The sequence below is a fragment of the Sciurus carolinensis genome, chromosome 1 (genome assembly GCF_902686445.1).
Source record: "Sciurus carolinensis chromosome 1, mSciCar1.2, whole genome shotgun sequence".
In the NCBI taxonomy this organism is placed as follows: Eukaryota; Metazoa; Chordata; class Mammalia; order Rodentia; family Sciuridae; genus Sciurus; species Sciurus carolinensis.
The window spans coordinates 137085796-137108386 of record NC_062213.1 but is presented as its reverse complement, the minus strand read 5'-3'; the positions used below and the strand labels follow the sequence as shown (position 1 = coordinate 137108386).

The following is a 22591-nucleotide window of genomic DNA, read 5'->3' as shown; positions in this document are numbered from 1 at the left end:
GTATCCAAGACTGAACCCACAGGCACTCTAACACTGAGCTATATCCCCAGTCCTCTTTTTGGAGACAGGGTTTTACTAAGTTGCAGAGGCTATCCTCAAACTTTTGATCCTCCTGCCTCAGTCTCCCGAGTAGCTGGGATTACAGGTGTGTGCTCCCATGCTCAGCTTCAACTTATTTTTAATCTTTTTTTAAAACGTATTTTTTAGTTGTAGATAGACACAATATCTTTATTTATTTTACATGGTGCTAAGGATCAAACCCAGTGTCTCACACGTGCAAGGTCTTGCAACAAAATGAAACTAAACCCCTCTGTCTTACCCTGCACAAAACTCAACTCAAAATGGATCAAGGACCTAGGAATTAGAACAGAGACCCTGCACCTAACAGAAGAAAAAGTAGGTCCAAATCTTCATCATGTCAGCTTAGGACCACTTCCTTAACATGACTCCCAAAGCACAAAAAATAAAAAGAGGAATCAATAATTGGGACAGATTCAAACTAAAAAGCTTTTTCTCAGCAAAGGAAACAATCAACAATGTGAAGAGAGAGCCTACAGAGTGGGAGAAAATCTTTACCACACCCACTTCAGATAGAGCACTAATCTTTAGAACCTATAAAGAACTCAAAAAACTTTACACCAAGAATACAAATAACTCAGTCAATAAATGGGCTAAGGAAATGAGCAGACACTTCACAGAAGATGATCTACAAGCAATCAACAGATATATGAAAAAATCTTTAACATCTCGAGTAATAGAGAAATGCACATCAAAACTACCCTAAGATTTCATCTCACCCCAATTACAATGTCTGTTATCAAGAACACAAACAACAATAGGTGTTGGTGAGGATGTGGGGGAAAAGGTACACTCATACATTGCTGGTGGGGTTGCAAATTGGTGCAGCCACTCTGGCAAGCAGTATGGAGATTCTGCTTAGAAAACTTGGAGTGGAACCACCATTTGACCCAGCTATCCCACTCCTTGGCCTATACCCAAAGGACTTAAAATCAGCCTACTACAGTGACACAGCTACATCAATGTTTATAGCAGCTCAATTCACAATAGCTAGATTGTGGAACCAACCTAGATGCCCTTTAATAGATGAATGGATAAAGAAACTGTGGTATATATACACAATGGAATATTATTCAGCCAAAAAGAAGAATAAAATTATGGCATTTGCAGGTAAGTGGATGGAGCTGGAGAATATCATGCTAAGTGAAATAAACCAATCCCCAAAAACCAAAGGCCGAATGATTTCTCTGATAAGTGGATGATGGTACATAATGGGGGGTGGGAGGGAGGCAAGAATGGAGGATAGATTGTATAGAGGAAAATGAGGGGTGGGGAGGGGGTTGGGGGTAGGAAAGATAATAGAATGAGACAAACATCATTACCCTATGTACATGTATGATTACGCAAATGTTGCAACTCTACTTTGTGTAAAAAAAGAAAAAATAATTGTACCCCATTTGTATACAATCAAAATAAATGATTTTTTTTATTTTGTATGAATCAAAATAAAAAAGAAAATATAAAGAGAAGGAAATATCAGTGGTCATATCTTGGAGAGTGTAATTATCGGTGCTATTTTTCCTTTAAGCTTTCTCGTGATGCACATGTATTATTTTTTACAGTAGCTACTATATACTGATTCCTTCCTATATACAAGTTATTCTCCAGATCCATTAATATACTAAAAGGGCATAACCTATAAGGCTCCATTTTCTAGATGAGAAATAAGCTAAGAAACTGACCCTAAAGCATATTACGCACTATGGTGCAAATGTCCTCAGAAGAAAATACTAAAAATATGTAAGGCCAATTCCAAATCTTTGAAAATTTATGAGCAAACAGCTGAAGCAAGAACAGTTTGGGTTTACCATTTCAGAGACCTGGGGTGTTCCAAAATATAAATTTAGTTACTAAACTCAGGAAATATACTGAGAGGAATATTCTTGGAAAAACCTTCTACACATATTCACATGTATGTGCAGACATGAAAATGTTATACTTGGACTCATATGCTTTTTAGTACTGAGAACTAATCTTGGATGACAATCATTCTGAATGGTTTCCTTCATAAAACAGAACACATTTATATTTAAATTTCAAACAGACTATGTTGATTTTTAAATATGTTGGTTTCAAAATGCACAAAGGAATCATCTCATACTTGATAAGTCCAAGGAATTACTTTACTTTTGGAAGACAACCAGGAAAAAGGAATATCACTTTTACAAATATTTGTCTTGAAACATACAATAAATGGATAACATCATCTTCTAATTATATATTATCTTTTAAAGAAAGTTTTATTAGAATAATTTTGATGGCCCCTTTTATTCATTTTGTGGCATAGTAAACTGGAAAGAACCTTAGGAGTTCAATTTCCTACACTGTAAAGATGAAGGTCAAAGGGTACAGAGGGATGTACCTACAGTCTCTGGAGAAGCTGAGATGGGAGGATCACTAGAGCCTAGGAATTCCAGACCAGTATGGGCATACAGACCAGTATGGGCATAGTGAGAACCTACCTCAAAACAAAACTTAAAATACACACAAATAAAAATAAAAATAAAATGAGACTCAGAGAAAAAAAGTGATTTGTTTAAGACCCCACAATTAGTATGAGGCTCAAAAGGAGAGTTTTTTTTTTTTTTTAATATCCAGAACCTTGACTTATGAAAGGTATTATCCAATAATTTAGTTGGTTACAGTTCAAGTTTCCCTTGATATACATAAGGAATTGGTTCAAAGATCCTTCTCAGATACCAAAATCTGTGAATATTTATACAAAATGGCACAGTATTTCCATACAACATATGCACATCCTTCCATCTACTTTAAATCACCTTTAGGTTACTATATTGTAATACTTCATGCACTGCAAATGCTGTGTGAATAACTGTTACACTTACTGGTCAGGGAATAATGTCAAGGGAAAAAAAAGTCTGTACATGTTCAGTACAGATGCAGGGTCCCCCAGCCCCACCTCAGTATTTCCTTTTTATTTTTTATTTTTGCAGTGCTGGGGATTGAACCCAGGGACTTACGCTTGCAACACAAGCACTCTACCCACTGAGCTATCTCCCCAGCCCCCACCTCAGTATTTCTGACATGCAGTAAGTTGAATCTGAGGATGTGAACTGGAATGACTCTACTTTGGAATCCTATTCTCTGTACTCTTGGGGCCTTTTCCACCCAAAACTTTCGTAGAGCAGCAAAGTAATTCCTGTGGTATTATCTGTAAGGAAAGCTAGGTTGCTTTGATTAAACAGTACAGCACTCCTGCTTTGATTTACCACTTTGTACCTGAAGCCTCTGAAATACTCTGATGGTATCTTAGGTTCTCAAAGAAAGAGTTTATTTCTAATGTATGAAAATGTTCTAGGGCACTGCTACTCAAATGATCAGCATCCATGGTGAGCCTAACAGAAATACACAATATGGAACTCTAAGCCAGGTCTACTGAAATTAAATCTCAAGCATATTTAACAAGATACTTGTGGGGGTGACTTTATACATTAACATCTGAGAAACTTTTCAGAGGATAAAGAAAATATACACAACACATGTCAAATTTTTTTAGTCACATGAAAGCAATTATCACAGTTATCTTGTCATCCAAAACAGTTTACATATTACACTTAAGCAGCAAGACTCAACGGTAAACCAAACCTTAAGGATACTCCTGATGAAATCAATGCTGATATACTAAAAGAGTTAGAAATATACCTCTTATCAAAAAATGTTGAATTCTCTTTCCGCTTGGTGAATCCATTGGGTAGAAGTTTTAAGTTAATACCTTGCCTTCGAGCACGATTTTTCATAAAGTACATCTAACAATCAAAACCAAATAGATAAAATTAATTTTAAAATGCTGTACATTTTATAAGTAACAATATTTTCAATAGTTTAGCTTTACTGACAAATTATTATGTTTTCCAAACAGCTGTTAAACAATCTCAATCTTTACAAAAACACTATGAGATAGGTACTATTACCACCCTCATTTTAGCATTAAGAATTAATGAGATTCCAACCTCATGCAACTATCTCAAAGAAGCAGAACCTATATTCAAATGCAAATCTGTTTAACTTAAGAGCCTTTTAACTATATGTTCTATAAGTCAAAGGAAGAATTTCACCAAGATTTTTATTGTTTTTGCAATGCTGTAGTACCCAGGGTCTCATGCGTAGGCAAGTGCTCTACCACTAAACTACATCCCCAGACTTAGAGCTTTTTCTTTTACTGATGGTTTCACATCATAATTAGCTGATTACACCTGATTTTATTACTAGAGAGGTAGCCCACTCAAGGGAGAAATCAAGGCACTATCCAGAATACGGTCTAATTAAAGTAGTCACTGTTGTAGGCAGTATAAAATGGCATATGAAAACATCTGGCTCTAACATGTGTTTCTCCATGGATCACATGGGTTGGTTAAGCAGAACTAGGCAACTTCAGAGAATTGTAAAGGCAGTGACATTATCACGTCTCTATTAAGTTAAAAAAGACAAAAGATCATTCAAAGAAAGGGTAAAATATAAATTTTTTGGCTAAGTGAATGGGGATTTAGAATTTACAATGTAAAGTTAGATAATCAAGTCATAAGTCAAGGGAAAGAGGGAGAGGAAGAGTCAGCTATCACTGGCAAAGCAAGAAAATTACTTAAGAAATTATGTATAAATTTATAAATTAGGGAACCTTGACTTTAATAACGAGATTTTATAAAGACAAACCTTCCCATTGAAAATATCTAAGAATGCCAGATAATAGGGGAAATATATAAGTGTAAATAAATACATTTAAAAAATCACCTTAAAAGCATTTAAGAACTAACAAAAACCAGGAAATAGAATAATATATAATGAAAAGTGAAAATTCAGTGAGTTAAGAAAAGCAATAAAGACATTTCAGTAAATCTGATATTATTTCCTTTGTTAATTCTAGCAAATATAGGTTTCTCTTTTCAATTCCTTCTCAGCAAGAGGGTCATAATCAAGATCCAATAATCTACTAGGAATCTCTTCTCAAATTAAGCTGAATGCCAATAATATAGCCCTAGTATGTACGTAAACAAGAAACAAATCTATCCCCAGACCATGCTAAGAGACTTGTATTATTTGACTGGAACAGGGGAAGGTCTAAGATGATGACAGAAGGAATAAACACAAATGAAAAACATGAAGATAAAATATACACTGGATAATAGAGTAACTATTATATGGGGATTTTTTAAAAAGTCAATTTAGATACCTGAAAACAATAAAACAATTCAATACAGGGCTAAATGGTTCCCTGACCCAAATCCAGCCTGCTGCCAATTTTCATAAATAAAGTTTATTAGAATATAGCCCAGCCCATTTGTTTATGTGCTGTTTATGTCCTCTATTTTGCTGCAGGAACAAGTGCTTCAGGACCAAGAATGAAGTAGTTCTTTAGTCACTGGAATGGTGAAGAGGAAGATGAGGGGAAGGGTTTTTTGCAAGTATCTCCATTCTGGAAGAATCTATGGCTCTAGATTATAACCATAGATCTATACGTGCAGTTTTGGTAAAGAACTTGTGCTTATTGTGCACAAAGTTACTTTATTTCATAACATCTAAGTTTTCTAAGTGTCCTGAGGTGACAGTGTATCATAAAAAGTAGATCTAATGAATTAGCCAACTTGTAAATATCTTTTTGGTACAATTGATAGGATAGATGCATCATGGACATGAAATTGTTTTATCTTTGGGCAGTGCATATTATGACTTGTTTATTAGGCTAGCAGCAGAAAGGTAGAAGGAAGCACACAGTAAAGATGGGAGCAAGTGCTCATAGGTTTACATTCTGATGTGAGCCACTGATATGTGTTCTGACTGTACTACAGGAATATTTTAATTCACTGGGAACATGCTTTCTTGCTAATATTTTAGTAGTAGAACTGATAATGAACCCACTTAGAAACATTATGGTTGGTGTATTCTGTTGCTTTATGTCTCATTTAAAATTTTAAGGGAACGCATTAATTTAGTTGTAACTCTGCTGATATGTCTATCTAGAGGCCTGTTACCATTTCTGTCTTTAGTGAAATTTTTGTCCCCAGGAAAGGCAGGATTACAATTTTTTTCTGATAGACTGAGCTGCTATGGTGTATTCTGGGTTATCAAAAATACTCATGTAGCTTTGGGATTTTGAATTGGTGAATATTCATGATGTGCAGAAAAGCACGATACATACATTTTATGTGATCTCAATCACATAAAATGCGATGTTGCATATGAATATGCAGGTTCTAGAAGGACATGTCCAACTAAGCTGCTTGTGACTAGATGACTTTATTTTTTGCTTGTGTTTTCCTATTTCCTGTAATGCGCATATTAACTTTTAAAAAATATAAAAGCTATTTAAAAAAAGAATGAAGTAGTTTTGACAGAAATCATATGGCCTAAAAAGACAAAAAAAAAAAAAATCTATCTGACCTTTTACACAAAAAGTGTGCCAACTCCTGTTCTGAAGTCCTTGCAAAGGCTAGGTACAGGGTTATGATACTACTTAACTTTAGACACTGTTAAGTCAAGTATGCATACTATGATGTCTACTAGCCTGACCAATGATAGGACACAAACTGGACTTATAAATTCTAAACTGATAAGGAGAAAAATTTTTCAAGGGGAAAAACCTATTCAATTCCTCCTGTCTACTTTAAATCATTACTAGGTTATTTATAATTACCTAATACAAAGTAAATAATTGTTAAGAGATAATCTTTAAGGAATAATGACAAGAAAAAATCTCTACTTCTTCAGTACAGATGTAATTTTTTAAAAAAATACTTTCAATCTGCAGTAGGTTGAATCTATGGCTTTGGAACCCACAGATATGAAGGACCAACTATACAGAATACTATATCTAACAACTACAGAGTACTTAGTTCTTTTCCCCAAGCAACCACAGAGCATAATAAAGCCTGACCACATGCTGGGTCATTGGGTGCACTATAATTATACATAATAGTGGGGTTCATTATGCCATATTTGTACATACACATAACATTAAAAGAATGAACATAGGGGCTGGAAGTGTAGTTCAGTGGTTCAGCACATACTTGGACATACTTAGCATGCATGAGACCCTGGGTTAAATTTCCAATAACAACACCAACAAAAGAATGAACTCAGAATATGTTCTCTGACCACAATGCAATTAAGCTAAAAGTAATACAATGTCTAGAAAATTGCCAAAAGTTCAGAAATTAAGAAACTCCTATACACTTTAACCATCAATCAAATTAATAAAAGATTAAAAATGTGTGAGATACTTAAAGGGAACTTTATATATCTTTATATAGATAGATTTTGGGGGGCAGTACTGAGGATTAAACCCAGGGGTACTCTATCACTGAGAAACGTTTCTAGCCCTTTTTTATTTTTTTCAATTTAAGACAGGATCTCTCTAAGTTGCCAAGGCTAGCCTTGAACTTGGGATCCTCTTGCCTTAGCCTCTTGCCTTAGCCTCTTGCGTTGCTGGGATTACAGGTATGTGCCACTGTGCCAGACATGGCAATTTATATTCTTGAACGTATATATTAAGAAAGAGTAAAGATTAAAAAGCAATAAGCCAATTGTCTACTTCAGGAATTAGAAAAAGAACATCAAAATAAACTAAAAGAAAACAATATAAAATAAGTGGAAAGACATTAATAAAACAAAGAAACAATATCAACTTATCTAGAAAAATATAAGACACAACCAGCACATGTAAAGGAGATTATGAAGAACTTGATGCCAATAAACTTGAAAATTTAGATCAAGGGACATTTAAAAAATATACACTGATAGTGACTCAAGACACACAGAACCTGAACAGTCGCATAAATAGGAAAGAATACATCTCAGTGGTCCAAACTCCACATTGCTTCACTGATAATTTTTACAAATTCCCAGGGAAGAAATAATTCCAATATCAGTCAATGTGTCTAAGAACAAAATAAGAACAATCCAAGCTAACTTTATAAAACTAAAATCATATACTGATTCAGAAACACGAGAATATCAAAAAGGATATTCATAAACAAATACAAAATAAATGGATGGAAAATATACATATATAATACAACTATGTATTCACATTATATTATATATGTACATAATATCTATATAATACATATATATAACATAATGCAAAGTTTAAAAAGCATGATAATAATACACCATGCAAGGTTAGCTTAAATAAGAGAAATGAATTAAGATTATACACATTCTTATTATTAGAGTAGATGAAACAATGAAAAGGAAATAATCAAACACAGAAAAAGCATTACTGATGATAAAACTTAACTGCTATCTAGGAATGGAACTTCCTTAATCTGATAAACTATATCTACAAAAACTATAAAGGCAAATACCATACTTAGTAGTGACATCTGGAAGTTTTCCCTCTAAGAGCAGAAGTAACCAAAGATATACAGAAGAGTTAACATGGTCCACCTGAAAATGGTGAATAGCTCGCTATAATGACAAAAAATTTTCCCTAAATGATAAGCTTATTACTGTGCTTAAACTGTACAAACAATTTGGCTTATGTTAAATTTGGTATGGGCACTTGACACTTGGATATTGCTATCTAATTTGCCTTTCTGGTAGAAAATATTTAACAAGTGTTACCATAACTCCTTTTTAGAAGAATTAACCATATATGTGTGATTCCTATGGGAAAGAACTCTTGGAAACTTACGCCTGGTTTCCTCCATATTTTGTCTCATACACTTTTTCCCTTTCCTGATTGTGCTCTTTATCATTCACCATAATACACTTTAGTTGTAAGTACAACTATATGCTGACTCCTATAAAACTTTCTCACAAATCATCAAACCTGAGGTGGTCTTAGACTTTCAACATAGATATCTCTGATCATCACTACTATTTGATGTTGAATTGGAAGTCTTAGATATTCCAATAAGGCAAGAAAGAGATTTTTAAAATACAGATTAGAAAGAAAAAAACTGTGATGAATTGTTTATAGAGAAAATTTCAGTGACAACAAAAAATTAAAAATGCTGTTTAAAATAGCATCAAAAGGGCTGAGGATGAAGCTCTCCAATAGAGTGCTTGCCTAACATGCATGTAGCTGTGGGTTCAATTCCCAGCACCGCAAATAAATAAGTAATAAAATAACCAGCAATAAATTTATCAAAAAAGTATTAGCTTTCTACTGAGAAAATTATCTATATATAGGTATATTAAAGAAGACTCAACTAAATGCAGATACAACAAAAGTCAAAGTTCAAGGATTCAATGTTGTGAAGAAGTTAAATCTCCCAAACTTATCTATGAAATAAATACAACCCAAATTCAAAATTCTCAAGAATGGAAGACAGGGCTGTGGAATTAACAGGCTGATATTTAATACTGGTATAGAATTGTAATAATTAACAATAAATTATTTAGATTTCAAAATAACTAGAAGAAAATTTTGAATGGCCCGAACATAAAGGAATGGTAAATGTTTGAGACAATAGATACAATAATTACTTTAACACATAAAAATGAAAAATTATTGTGTATCAATTTAAAAATTACTTTGTGTTTTTAAAAAACACATTGCAATAACTGAGAGTTTATAATATTTATGCAGGATAGACAAACGGGATGAACTAGATAGACTAGAAAAATTACCCTAGCATATATGGATGCCTGACACATGACAAGGTGGTCCTGTAAAGCAGTAAAGACAGGATGAAATTTCTAATAAATGGAGAGAGGCAAAGTGGATTACCCATACATAAAGTTAAACAGGACTTCACTTTACATGATGCTAAAAATCAATTCCAGGTAGTTTAAAGACAAAAACGTGAAATGCAATATGATAAAGCTTTTGGAAAATAATCATGGGATAATATATTCATAACTTAAAGGTAGGAAAGGATTTCTTTATAGAACATATAAAAATACTAACTATAAAGGAAACAAGGTAAATTTGACTACATTAAAACCCTATAGCTCAGCACAGTGGCAAAAGCCCATAATCCCAGCTACTTGGGAGGCTGACGCAGGAAGGTCTCAAGTTCAAAGCTGGCCTGGACAACTTGGCCAGGTTCTGTCTCAAAATAAAAAATAAAACTAGGCACAGTGGCACATGCCTGTAATACCAGTTACTGAGGAGGCTGTGAAGAGATGGAGATGGAGATGTAGCTCAATGGCAGAGCTCCCTGGGTTTGATCCACAGTATGATACACACAAAAAAAGGTCACTATCAAATGAAAGGACAAGCCATAAAATAAGTGGTATTTATAACAATTATTGATTAGCATTTAAGAAATACAAAGAATTCTTATAAACCAGTAAGAAAAAGAACAGAACAATGAAAAGATGAACAAGACTTGAACAGTCTTCACCACAAAAAAGTTCACCACACAAGAGGAAATCCAAATGTTCAAAAAAAAAGGACACTTCAACAGAAATCAGCAAATTACAAACGTAAAAACACAATAAAATCACACAGTCATCAGATTAGAAGTCTGACTGAAACAAGTAAGTATTGGAGACAAGGTGACAACAGGTATGCTTACACACAACTGGTGGGAGTAAAAACTGGTATAACTACTTTAGAAAAAATTCCAATAATATCTAATCAAACTGAAGATATGAATACCTCACAGCAAACCAATTCCACTCTCAAGTAGAAACTCTACAAAAACGTGCATACACAAAGCACAACAAAAGTGTGAAGAGTAGAACTATTTCTAGCACACAATACATAAACAAAAATACTAACAGCAGCATTGTTTTAAAATCTTTTTTTTTTGTTTTGTTTTGTTATTACAGAATACCCAAAGTCCATGAACAACAGAATGGATAAACTATGGTACTGTACCAAGATAGAAACTATGCAGATAAGAGAATAGATCATGGTAAGGCACTAGAAGGTGGCAGGGAATGTCTGTGAAGCTGGTAATGTTCTAATTCTAGATCTGGGTAGTAATTACATAGGTATTCGCTACATAATTAACCATTATACTATATTTTCATTTTACTAATCTTTTTACATTCTTGCTGTATTTTATAATAAAAAGTAAAAGTATTTTACTTTTACTTAAGTAGAATTTTAATTATGCTTAATTAACCTTGAGGAAAAATGAGTTGATGCGTGTTAATTTTATTTCTGACATGTGAGATGTTATATGTGTACACATAATACCTATAAAATAAGGTGTTTAAAAGGGTATTTAAATTTTGCAACTTCAGTATTAAAATGGTCTCTGAAAAATGAACATTAATCTGTGATTTGATCAAAATATTTAAAAAATTATAAGATACCAGTTGCAAAATATTTCAAATATGAAAGCTTTAGTTTTGTATAGTGCTTAAGGAATGAAAAAGGGATGCAAGCATGAAAATTAAGTGTGTTCAAACAGCAAATCCTCTTGGCTCTTCCATCAAAACTAGAATCTAATCACCTCCTAGTTAATTCTAACAGTATGACCCAAGTCACCATCATCTCTCATGTGGATACCACTAGCCTTGTAAATGGTCTCCCTACTTCCAGTCTTCCACTTTTAACCCTAAACTGCACACAGCAGTACAAGTGATCTTTCAAATAGCAAACATGCTCAAAATCCTCCTGTGGTTTCTATTTTTCACTTGGAATACATGTGGGAACCTTTACCCTTTTCTCTAATCTCATGTTCAAAATTCTCTTTTTCACTGTGATTTAGTGACTGTGCCACTCTTAATTTCCAAACACGTCAATCTTGACCTAACTCAGGTCTTTACTTTTGCTTTTGTCTCCACCTGGATAGACAAAATCTATCCAAAGTTTCATATGCTAGTCTCTTTCCTATCATTCAGACTGTTGCTTAACTATCATCTCTCAGAGAAGTTTTGGCTGACCACTGTAATAAGAACAATACCCTGACAACATGCACTCAGCAAACACCATTTTCATTCTTTTTGATCTCCTGAATTTTATTTTCTACAAGCTCTTAGCTCTATCTGAAGTTTATATCTGTTCTCTACACATCTCTTGTCTTTCCCATTCATCTTTTATCTTTCCTACTACATGACAAGCTCCATGAAGGTTAGGACTTTGTTTTCATCACTGTTATATCCCTAGTAACTAGAAGAGTCCCAGATCATGGTAGCTGCTTAATATATTTGTTAAGTGGAAAAATGAATCTAATTGATCAGAAGTAATTCTAACTATAAGAACTTAGAAGAAATACTTACATGTTTATTACTTATTGGTCTTTTCAAGAAAACATCTCTAGAAATATGGTCTGCTGTTCTTGCCACATCTTCTAAGAAGCGGTAATCTAAAAATTTCAGGACAGACAAATAAACAAGTGACACACACTAATATCCAGGAACTATTAATCTGCTATGCGTAAGATGGCTTACCACTTAGGAGATTCATTTCAGTAAACTGTTGTATTGAAATATAAGCAGTTTTATCTCGAACTCCATTACATGTCAGTTCTGCTTTGTGTTTCTTCACACAGGGCAAACTGAAGAAACAAAGAAACAAAAACTTATATTTTGGAGAAGGGTACAGATACAGGTAATAAGATAATAAGTTATATATATATATATACACATACCTGCAGGAATATCGCATACAACGTGGACATCTGTACTTTGCTTCTTCTGTACCACAAGTTTCACACCTACAAAAGGCCACACATAACACTATCAAATATTAATTCTACTTATCTAGTTATAAACTTGGCTGATTCAATGACTTGTCACAATTTAGACAGGTAGTAATAGTGAATAAAGTATGTGCAATTTTGATAAAATGCTTCATAGCTGTCAAACACTGAAATTTCTCTATGAAACCATCTCCCAATGACTACATTTACAATGTCATCAGTGCTAAGAAAACATATTAAAAATTTTAAAAGTCAGACTTTTTCTCTGTACTTTAATCAGAAAATGAGATCATTCACTGTTATTTGTGACTTGTATTCTGGGCAATCTGGTAACAACTTTGTAATTGTATGTAGAAGTCTATTCCTGAGCCATGTTCTGATATTTTAAAAGTATACACGCCAGAAAAAAAACTGTATAAAAGCCAGTTATATTTAAAGAGAGTATTAGTAATGTCTTTTTCTCTTAGCTCCATACCTAACCTAAAATGAGCATCAAAATAATCTAGAAATACTATTACCCGTCATCTGTCCTCAACTGCTCTTCCAGGATCTTGGAATACTGACAATCAAATTACTGCTACTTCTATATGGTTCACCATGTTCTAAACAGTAATAGTCCCAAGAATATGACCACAACTTGATTTTGTATGTTGTCACATGAACACACACTAAAAACAAAAGGAAAATTCAAAATACCCATACAGAAGTTTGTAATTTAAAGTCAAGAGCATTTTTGTTAAATTTTAACTCAATCCACTTTGTCAAAGTTGGTTTTATAAGACTTTCCTTCAACTACATCTTCTTTCAAAAGACTACTGAGTCAAAAGCATATTAAAGTTAGTCAGATCTGGTTCCAAAGATTCTAGTTCCCAAAATTTTCACTTCCTCACTTGACCAGTACCTACAGATCATTACCACTTCACATATTTTCACGGAATTTGTTATCTCACAACACCCTTCCCTTCTCGAAACCTTTCTGCACAACATCACTCTGACTCCAGGGACCCAAATTTGTGCCTATTTTTCACATTTCACCTTCTGTTAGTGTAGGTCCCATCACTAAACAGAGGATTCCACACTTAATTCCCCCAGTGGAATTTCTCCCTGCCCTACCTTGACATGGCCAGTTTCCTCTTGCAGCCCAATGGGGGATTTATCTCAGGCTCTTCTTTCATCTTTGTGTCTTCCATCATTTCTTTCTTCATAAAATCTTTCTCTTCTTTTACACAGGCTCCATTCATCATCTCCTCTTTTATTTCCTGATCGACAAACATCTCCTGTTTTATCTCCAAGTTATCCTCCTTCTCGTCCTTCACTTCTGGCCAGTTCATTACTTCTTCCTTCACCTTCACTTTCTCTTCCTTTACCCCTAGTTTATCCACCTTCTCTTCTTTTACCACCAAATTACTATCCACTTCCTGCTTCACCTCCAATATGCCAGCTTTCTCATCCTTCACCTCAGGTGCATCCTCCTCCACCTCCTGCTTTACCCACTGGCTATTCAACGTGCCGCCTTCTGTATCCGACCAGTCCATGACTTCTTGCTTCACAAGTGTTAGGTCCATTCGCATTTCCTCTGCTCTTTGCCCACTTCCTTCTTCTGCATTCTCTGTCTTCTTCCTTCCTGTAAATCCTTTCCCCTTCTTTCCACCACGAGCCTCCTCCTTCCCTGCTAAGTCCCGGACTCCCTTCCTACCAGACTCGGGACTAAGCCGCACCCCCTCAGCTACCCTCTGGAGAACTCCTCCCGGAATTTCTTCATCTTCAGCAGCAAACTCCATCAGCAACGCTGCCACTCTATCCTTCGATGTAGCTGCACCACGCCAACAGTGAGAATTACTGGGCAGAACACCGACAGCAGCACACGTGGGGAGAAAAGAAGTCGGAAGCTGGGAACGCCTGTTTGGCTCAATCGCCGGGCCCGCCGTGAAGCAAAGCTTCCGCGCCACGACACTTCACGACCTGTTGAGTTCTTTACGGCCCTAACGGAGGTCCTGCCCCATCGCCTTAGAGAATCTCCTAAAGCCACGCCCGGGGTGAATCATATCTCACCCTTGCCTGAGGAGACTTCTCACCGCACGGTCTTTAAAAAGAGTAGGGAGAGCTGAAACTTTTCTGTCTTTTAGCGGTTAGACCCACCCTAATCTGTATGAACTGTTAAATCTAATCTTTATCTTACTTTCTTTCTTTCTTTTTTTTTTTTTTTTTTTTTTTTTTTTTTTTTTTTTTTTGGTACCAGAGATTGAACCCAGGGTGCTTAACTGCTGAGCCACATCCCCAGTCTCTTTTATTTTGAAACAGGCACTTGCTAAGTTGCTAAGGGCCTGGCTACGTTACTGAGGTTAGTCTGAATTTGCACTTCTCCTGCCTCAGCCTCCCAAATTGCTGGGATTAGAAGCGTGTGCCCCCACACCGGGCTAAAACGAATCTTGTTTGAGAATGGAGGACACTCCATTGTCTCTCCAAGCTTCAGTTTTTTCACCTATACACTAGAGATGCTGGTAATGTAAACCTCTTAATTTATTGCAAAGGTTACATGAAATCATGAAGTCAGCGGTGCCTCACACAAAGTATCTGGTGGCTGTTACTACAGGGAATCTGATAGGTGTCAGGTAGGAAAGGGGTATTGACTTTCCTTCTTTCAATTCAATAACAGTTTGTATCAGCTTGTTCTCCATTCTCAGCATTCTACAAGACTCTTAGAATATATTCTTAACATATACCTCTATTTAAAGACTGGGGCGGAAGTTAAATGCCCAGGAATAGACCTAAACATACACACACTCTCAAACGAAAAACGAACACTACCCTTGCATCATTTCAAGGATTTAAAAAAATTTAATAATTTGAGCATTAGGCATTTTCACCTAGTTTTCACTTAATGTCTCTCAAGATATATATATAAAAAAACCTGTAAGTAAATTACCAAAAAATCAACAAAGTAGAAGGAGGGGAGCAGGGCACGGAAGGGGGGTGTCAAAAGTGCTAGGGGCAAATTATATTTCCTGCTTTTGTGATTATGTCAAAAAATGTATCCTAATGTTTTATATAACTAAAAAGAATAAAAAATAAGAAAAGTACTTTTCCTCCTCGTGTGAGGAAATTTCAGAGAAATGACTTCTTATGTGTAGAATGCTTTGGGCTAATCCTTCTGACCCTGTTAATTTGCAGGACCTGACATAGGTCAGGGAATGGAATTTTGAATCAATGAGTAGAATGAGGAAGAGAAGTAACCGTTGCTGCAGTGTTAGGGAATCAAACCCAGGACCTCACACTTGCTAAGTATACAACTCTACCACTCTAGCCCTGAGATAATTTTGAAATCTTGAACCACTACGGATTGAATAGCACTGAAAGAAGCATTAAAGTAAGTTTGGTAAATTGAGTAAAATCCCCTTTTGAGTTTTGAAGAGGGAGTTTCCAGAGGAACCATAAGGTCAGTTAGTCTTCTTTTGGGGATACTTAAAGTACCAGTTGCCCCTGGAGTCAAAGAGAACTTGACTGGATATTTTTTTGTACTGAGGATTGAACCCAGGGGCACTTTACCACTGAGCTATGTCCCTGACCTTTGGTGTTTTTATTATTATTATTATTTCAAATTTTCAGATAGGGTCTGTCTAAGCTGCTGAAGCTGACCTCAAACATTCAGTTCTCCTTCTCAAACTCCCAAAGTCTCTGGGATTACAGGCATTCACCACTGTGTAGGTCTTCAAGGTAGACCACTCTTTACTTTAGAAAAAGAGTTTAAATGAAAGAAAGCATTTATGGTGTAGCATGTATTAGTAGTTTGTTCCTTTTTATTGATGAATAATATTCCATTATAGGAATATACCACTTTTGTTCATTCATGTACTAGTTGATGGACATTTGGAGTTTCCAGTTTGAGATATCATGAATAATTAATCCTGTTTCCACACTGATATACAACTTTTTGTCTGGATATTTGTTCCTTGAATAGATACCTAGGAGTGGTGGTTGGTCATATGATAAGCTTATGTTTAATTTTTAAAAAATGGCCATATTGTTTTTCAAAGCAGCTGTCCCATTTTACATTCCACTGGTTGGGAGTTTCAGTTTCTCGTGTCTTTGTCATTGGTATCTTGGTATTGTCATTTTTTTTTAATTTATTTTTTATTTTTTTATTGTAAACAAATGGGATACATGTTGTTTCTCTGTACATGGAGTAAAGGCATACCATTTGTGTAATCATAAATTTACATAGGGTAATGTTCTTTGATTCATTCTGTTATTTTTTCCTTCCCCCCATCCCTCCCACCCCTTTTCCCTCTATACAGTCCTTCCTTCCTCCATTCTTGCCACCCTCCTTAATCCTAACTCTAAACTTAACCCTAACCCTAACGCTAACCCCTCCTACCCCCACATTATAAGTCATCATCCGCTTATCAGCGATATCATTCGTCCTTTGGTTTTATGAGATTGGCATATCTCACTTAGCATGATATTCTCCAATTTCATCCATTTGACTACAGATGCCATAATTTTATCATTCTTTATGGCAGAGTAATATTCCATTATATATATATGCCACAGTTTCTTTATCCATTCATCAATTGAAGGACATCTAGGTTGGTTCCACAATGTGGCTATGGTGAATTGAGCAGCAATGAACATTGATGTGGCTGTATCTCTGTAGTATGCTGATTTTAAGTCCTTTGGGTATAGGACGAGGAGTGGGATAGCTGGGTCAAATGGTGGTTCCATTCCAAGTTTTCTAAGGAATCTCCACACTGCTTTCCAGAGTGGCTGCACTAATTTGCAGCCCCACCAGCAATGTATGAGTGTACCTTTTTCCCACATCCTCACCAACACCTGTTGTTGCTTGTATTCTTGATAATCGCCATTCTAATTGGGGTGAGATGGAATCTTAGGGTAGTTTTGATTTGCATTTCTCTTATTACTAGAGATATTGAACATTTTTTCATATGTTTGTTGATTGCTTGTAGATCTTCTTCTGTGAAGTGTCTGTTCATTTCCTTAGCCCATTTGTTGATTGGATTATTTGTATTCTTCGTGTAGAGTTTTTTGAGTTCTTTATAGATTCTGGAAATTAGTGCCTTATCTGAAGTATGAGTGCCAAAGCTATTCTCCCACTCCGTAGGCTCTCTCTTCACATTACTGATAGTTTCCTTTGCTGAGAGAAAGCTTTTTAGTTTGAATCTATCCCAGTTGTTGATTCTTGCTTTTATTTCTTGTGCTATGGGAGTCCTGTTAAGGAAGTCTGATCCTAAGCCAACAAGTTGAAGATTTGGACCTACTTTTTCTTCTATAAGATGCAGAGTCTCTGGTCTGATTCCAAGGTCCTTGATCCATTTTGAGTTGAGTTTTGTGCAGGGTGAGAGATAGGGGTTTAATTTTATTCTGTTGCATATGGATTTCCAGTTTTCCCAGCACCATTTGTTGAAAAGGCTATATTTTCCCCATTGCATATTTTTGGCCCCTTTGTCTAGTATGAGAAAATTGTATTTATTTGGGTTTGTGTCCACGTCCTCTATTCTGTACCATTGATCTACCTGTCTATTTTGGTACCAATACCATGCCATTTTTGTTACTATTGCTTTGTAGTAGAGTTGAAGATCTGGTATTGCGATACCCCCTGCTTTGCTCTTTCTACTGAGGATTGCTTTAGCTTTTCTGGGTTTCTTGTTCTTCCAGATGAATTTCATAATTGCTTGCTCTATTTCTGTAAGGTACGTCATTGGGATTTTAATTGGAATTGCATTAATCTGTATAGTGCTTTTGGTAGTATGGCCATTTTGACAATATTAATGCTGCCTATCCAAGAACATGGGAGATCTTTCCATCTTCTAAGGTTTTCTTTAATTTCTTTCTTTAGTGTTCTGTAGTTCTCATTGTAGATGTCTTCCACCTCTTTTGTGAGATTGATTCCCAAGTATTTTATTTTTTTCGATGCTATTGTGAATGGGGTAGTTTTCCTAACTTCTTTTTCTGAAGATTCATCACTTACGTATAAAAATGCATTGGATTTATGAGCATTGATCTTGTAACCTGCTACTTCACTGAATTCACTTATGAGTTCTAAAAGTTTTCTGGTGGAATTTCCAGGTTCCTCTAAATATATAATCATGTCATCAGTGAACAGGGATAGTTTGAGATCTTCTTTTCCAATTCATATTCCTTTAATTTCTTTGGTTTGTCTAATTGCTCTGGCTAGAGTTTCAAGGACAATATTGAATAGAAGTGGTGAAAGAGGGCATCCCTGCCTTGTTCCAGTTTTTAGAGGGAATGCTTTCAGTTTTTCACCATTTAGAATGATACTGGCCATGCGCTTAGTGTAGTTGGCCTTTATAATGTTAAGGAATGTTCCCACTATCCCAATTTTTTCTAGTGTTTTGAGCATGAAGGGATGCTGTATTTTATCGAATGCTTTTTCTGCATCTATCAAAATAATCGTGTGATTCTTAACTTTAAGTCTGTTGATATGGTGAATGACATTGATTTCCAGATGTAGAACCAACCTTGCATCCCTGGGATAAAACCCACTTGATCGTGGTGCACTATCTTTTTATTATATTTTTGTATGTGATTTGCTAAAATTTTGTTGAGAATTTTTGTGTCGATGTTCATTAAGGATATTGGTCTGAAATTTTCTTTCCTCGATGTGACACTGTCTGGTTTAGGTATCAGGGTAATATTGGCTTCATAGAATGAGTTTGGGAGGGTTCCCTCCTCTTCTATTTCATGGAATACTTTGAGGAGTATTGGAATGTGCTCTTCTTTAAAGGTTTTGTAGAACTCAGCTGAGAACCCATCTGGTCCTGGACTTTTCTTTGTTGGTAGGCTTTTGATGACCTCTTCTGTTTCATTGCTTGAAATTGATTTATTTAAGTTGTGTATGCCCTCCTGGTTCTGTTTAGGTAATTCATATGTCTCTAGAAACTTGTTAATGTCTTCAAGGTTTTCTGTTTTGTTGGAGTATAGATTTTCAAAATAGCTTCTAATTATGTTTTGTATTTCACTTGTGTCTGTTGTATTATTCCTTGTTCATTCTGAATTTTAGTAATTTGAGTTTTCTCTCTCTCTTCGTTAGTGTGGCTAAGGGTTTATCAATTTGTTTATTTTTTCAAAGAACCAATTCTTTATTTTGTTAATTTTTCCTATTGTTTCTTTTGTTTCAATTTCGTTGATTTTGGCTCTGATTTTAACAATTTCCTGTCTTCTACTACTTTTGGTGTTGGTCTGTGAAAGACGACACCGCGTTGTCGAATCGCCGGAGAAGTTCCGCTTTATTGGGGGAAGTTGTGGGTTTTTGTAGACATGGGCAAAAAGTGATTATCATAAAGGGTGTTGGGGCTGTGAGCGATTGGGTGGCATGCTGGAGAGATAGGGTGTTAGTAGCTGGTTGGCTGTGCCCTAGCCGCCGGCGGGAGTCACCTAATGGGGAAGAGACCCAGGAAGTCGGCCATCTTTGAGGCCTTGGGACCATATGGACCTCTTACAGGCTTACATTCCCCCCTCTTCCTTATTGGGATTGGGTCGTCGGGTCGGTCTGGCTACTTCCTGCTGGAGTGGGGCGAAGTCAAAGGGGATAAGGAATTGGGGGTAAAGCAGGCTAGAAGGAGGGACCACAATAAAAGTGAGTAAGTTTCAATTTCGGATGGGTGGAAATCAATGAAGGTTCCCTGGGCCCACAGGATGGAGGTTTGCTTGATCCATTCTGCGTGAGTGGAGATGGGAGACAGCAGCCAAGAATCCTCTGCGAGGCACTGGAGGAAGAGCTGCCATCTTTTAGCCAAGGGGCAAGGCATTGCTTAGCAAGTTGAGGTGAGGTCCTGCGTTGAGTCGGTGGGTTCCTCCGTGGCCAGGAGCTGGTAATTTCTGAGGAGAAGCTGGTTGAAAGTTTGGTTAGAAATTTTTCCCACTTGATTCTGGAGGAATTTGATTAAGCAAGGTAGGAGGAGACAGGCTAAGAAAAGAATGGTAAAGGGTCCAATGAGGGGCCATAACCAGGTTAAGAGAGGATTTTGTAGAATGGAGAATGGGCTATTGTGAGATTGGGGTCGAATACTAGATGCAAGGTCAGTGAGTTTGACAACATTTTCTTCAACTAGTCCAGATTCATTGATATAGTAGCAACATTCTTCTCTTAAAAAAATGCAGGCACCTCCTTTCTCAGCGGTTAGGAGATCCAGGGCCCTGCGATTCTGTAAAGTAACTTTGGCTAGGGAGGTTATTTGTCTCTGAAGATAGGGACTCGGCCGTGGAGGCAATGGAATCTCCTAGTTTGGTGGTATATCAGTGGCTGCCCAGAGGGAGTGAGCGAGGGCTCCGCTGGCTAACCCGGCCAACACAGCGGAGGAGGTGACGGAAATGCCCACCATGATGGGTAGAAAGGCTGCTTGTTTCTCTCTGGTAGGGGGATTAAGGAGATCAAGGATTTCAGAGTGTGAATAGAAGGTGAGTTGAGGAACTAAGGTGACGAGGAGACAGGGAGAGGTGGTAGAGGTGTTAAAGGTAGTTAGGAGGGTGCCGTTACACCAGAAAAGAGTGCCAGGTGGGGCAGAAACTTCGGTTAATGTGGAATTAGAGGTACACAGGAAGGATGTAGCGGGGGGAGTTGAGGTTCCATAAAAGCAATGGCGATGGGTTTGATTGTAGTCATCCTCGGTTTCCCAGAGAGGAATTCCAGTGGGGAGATTGTGAGTACCCGAGTCCGGAGAGGAAGAGTTAAAAGAGGGGTTGGTGATGTTAAGGGGAACAGCAGCCAGGAGAGGACGCATGAGAGATGCACACAAAAAGCAGTTCTGGGGTGAAAAGGGAGATATAGACTGGTTGAGGAACTTTAAGGTGGTAGATAATAGGTGTATCCATGTAGAGGAGAAAGGAGAGGGGGAGGTTTGGGAAGGCGTTTCAATGAGAGAAGAAAGTTGTTCTTCCTGTTGTAACACATTGGTGGAGACATGGGAGATAGAGGGGCGGCCAAGAGACACATACTCCTGAGAAATGGACAGTGATCTGCAGGGGGTGGAAGAGTAACCATCGCAGTACCATTTTCCAGTGACCCCCGTGGCCCATCGTGCCTCCCAAGGGTCCGGTATATAGAGGTGTAGCGTGCCTGGGAGATGGCGTAAGATGTTGCCTCCTATGTTAAGCTGGTGTGAAATGGGATCGTGGAGCACACACGACCAATATGCACATCCCCCATAAGTTTCAGGCCACTTTTTGCAGTATGAGTGACGTTGGTCAAAAAGGAAACATAGGTATGGTCGGGTAGATTGCGGGATTAGTTGGCTGAGTGAAAGGGAGATATTTATTGGTTTGGAACATCCTGTGATTGGACAGTCGGCCGATGCAGCGAGGTGGGTGATTCGGGTTTGTTTTTGGGTGTAGGTCTCTCTTACCTTAAACCTCCAGACATATGCATGAGGGAGGGAAGGCGACGAGAGGGAGATGGAAAGGTGTAGGGAGAGTAGTATAAGGGAGAGAGAGATCATGGTTCGTGTTCTGGAGTCACAGGTAGCGAGGAAGAGCGAGAAATGCATAACTTGAGAGGATTGGTGGGATGAGGTGTACAGTGCAAGTTGGGAAGGGAGGGAGCTGTCTTGACGAGGGCTGTTTCTTCGTCGGCGGAGGGTGGATGTCCTAGGAACGGCTTTAACCTGGAAATATGAACCCAAGGCATGATGCGGTTATCAGGAAGTGTCAGTTTAGCAGCCGTTGGAGTGCTAAGGATAACAGGGTAAGGTCCTTCCCACTTCGGGGATAGGGGAGTTTTTTGTCCTGGAGGATTGAGAAACACCAGTTGGCCAGGTTGTAAGGAGAGAGGGTTTTGAGTCGATGAGGGGTCAGGGAGGAGCCAGTCTTGATGCTTCCATAGTTCAGTTCTCAAGGAAAAAAGGAGAGGCAGAGAAAGGGAGTGGGGGATGAGGGTACCAGTTGGGGTAATGCCAGGCAGTAGTAAGGGACACCCA

General features: G+C 37.1%; 1 protein-coding gene across 3 annotated transcripts in view; it reads right to left on the bottom strand.

Annotated features, from left to right (window-relative positions):
• Znhit6 (zinc finger HIT-type containing 6) overlaps window positions 1-14561 on the bottom strand; it is a 114495-nt gene extending 99934 nt beyond the window's left edge. For all 3 annotated transcript variants that reach the window (XM_047560839.1, XM_047560823.1, XM_047560830.1), the window contains exons 1-5: window positions 13755-14561; window positions 12591-12656; window positions 12391-12497; window positions 12220-12305; window positions 3742-3845 (exon numbers count right to left, since the gene is read on the bottom strand). In XM_047560839.1, the coding sequence (XP_047416795.1) occupies window positions 3742-3845; window positions 12220-12305; window positions 12391-12497; window positions 12591-12656; window positions 13755-14422 (1031 nt within the window). In that variant the 5' untranslated portion in view covers window positions 14423-14561. The remainder of the gene's footprint in view (window positions 1-3741; window positions 3846-12219; window positions 12306-12390; window positions 12498-12590; window positions 12657-13754) is intronic.
• Between the last annotated feature and the right edge of the window lie 8030 nt (window positions 14562-22591).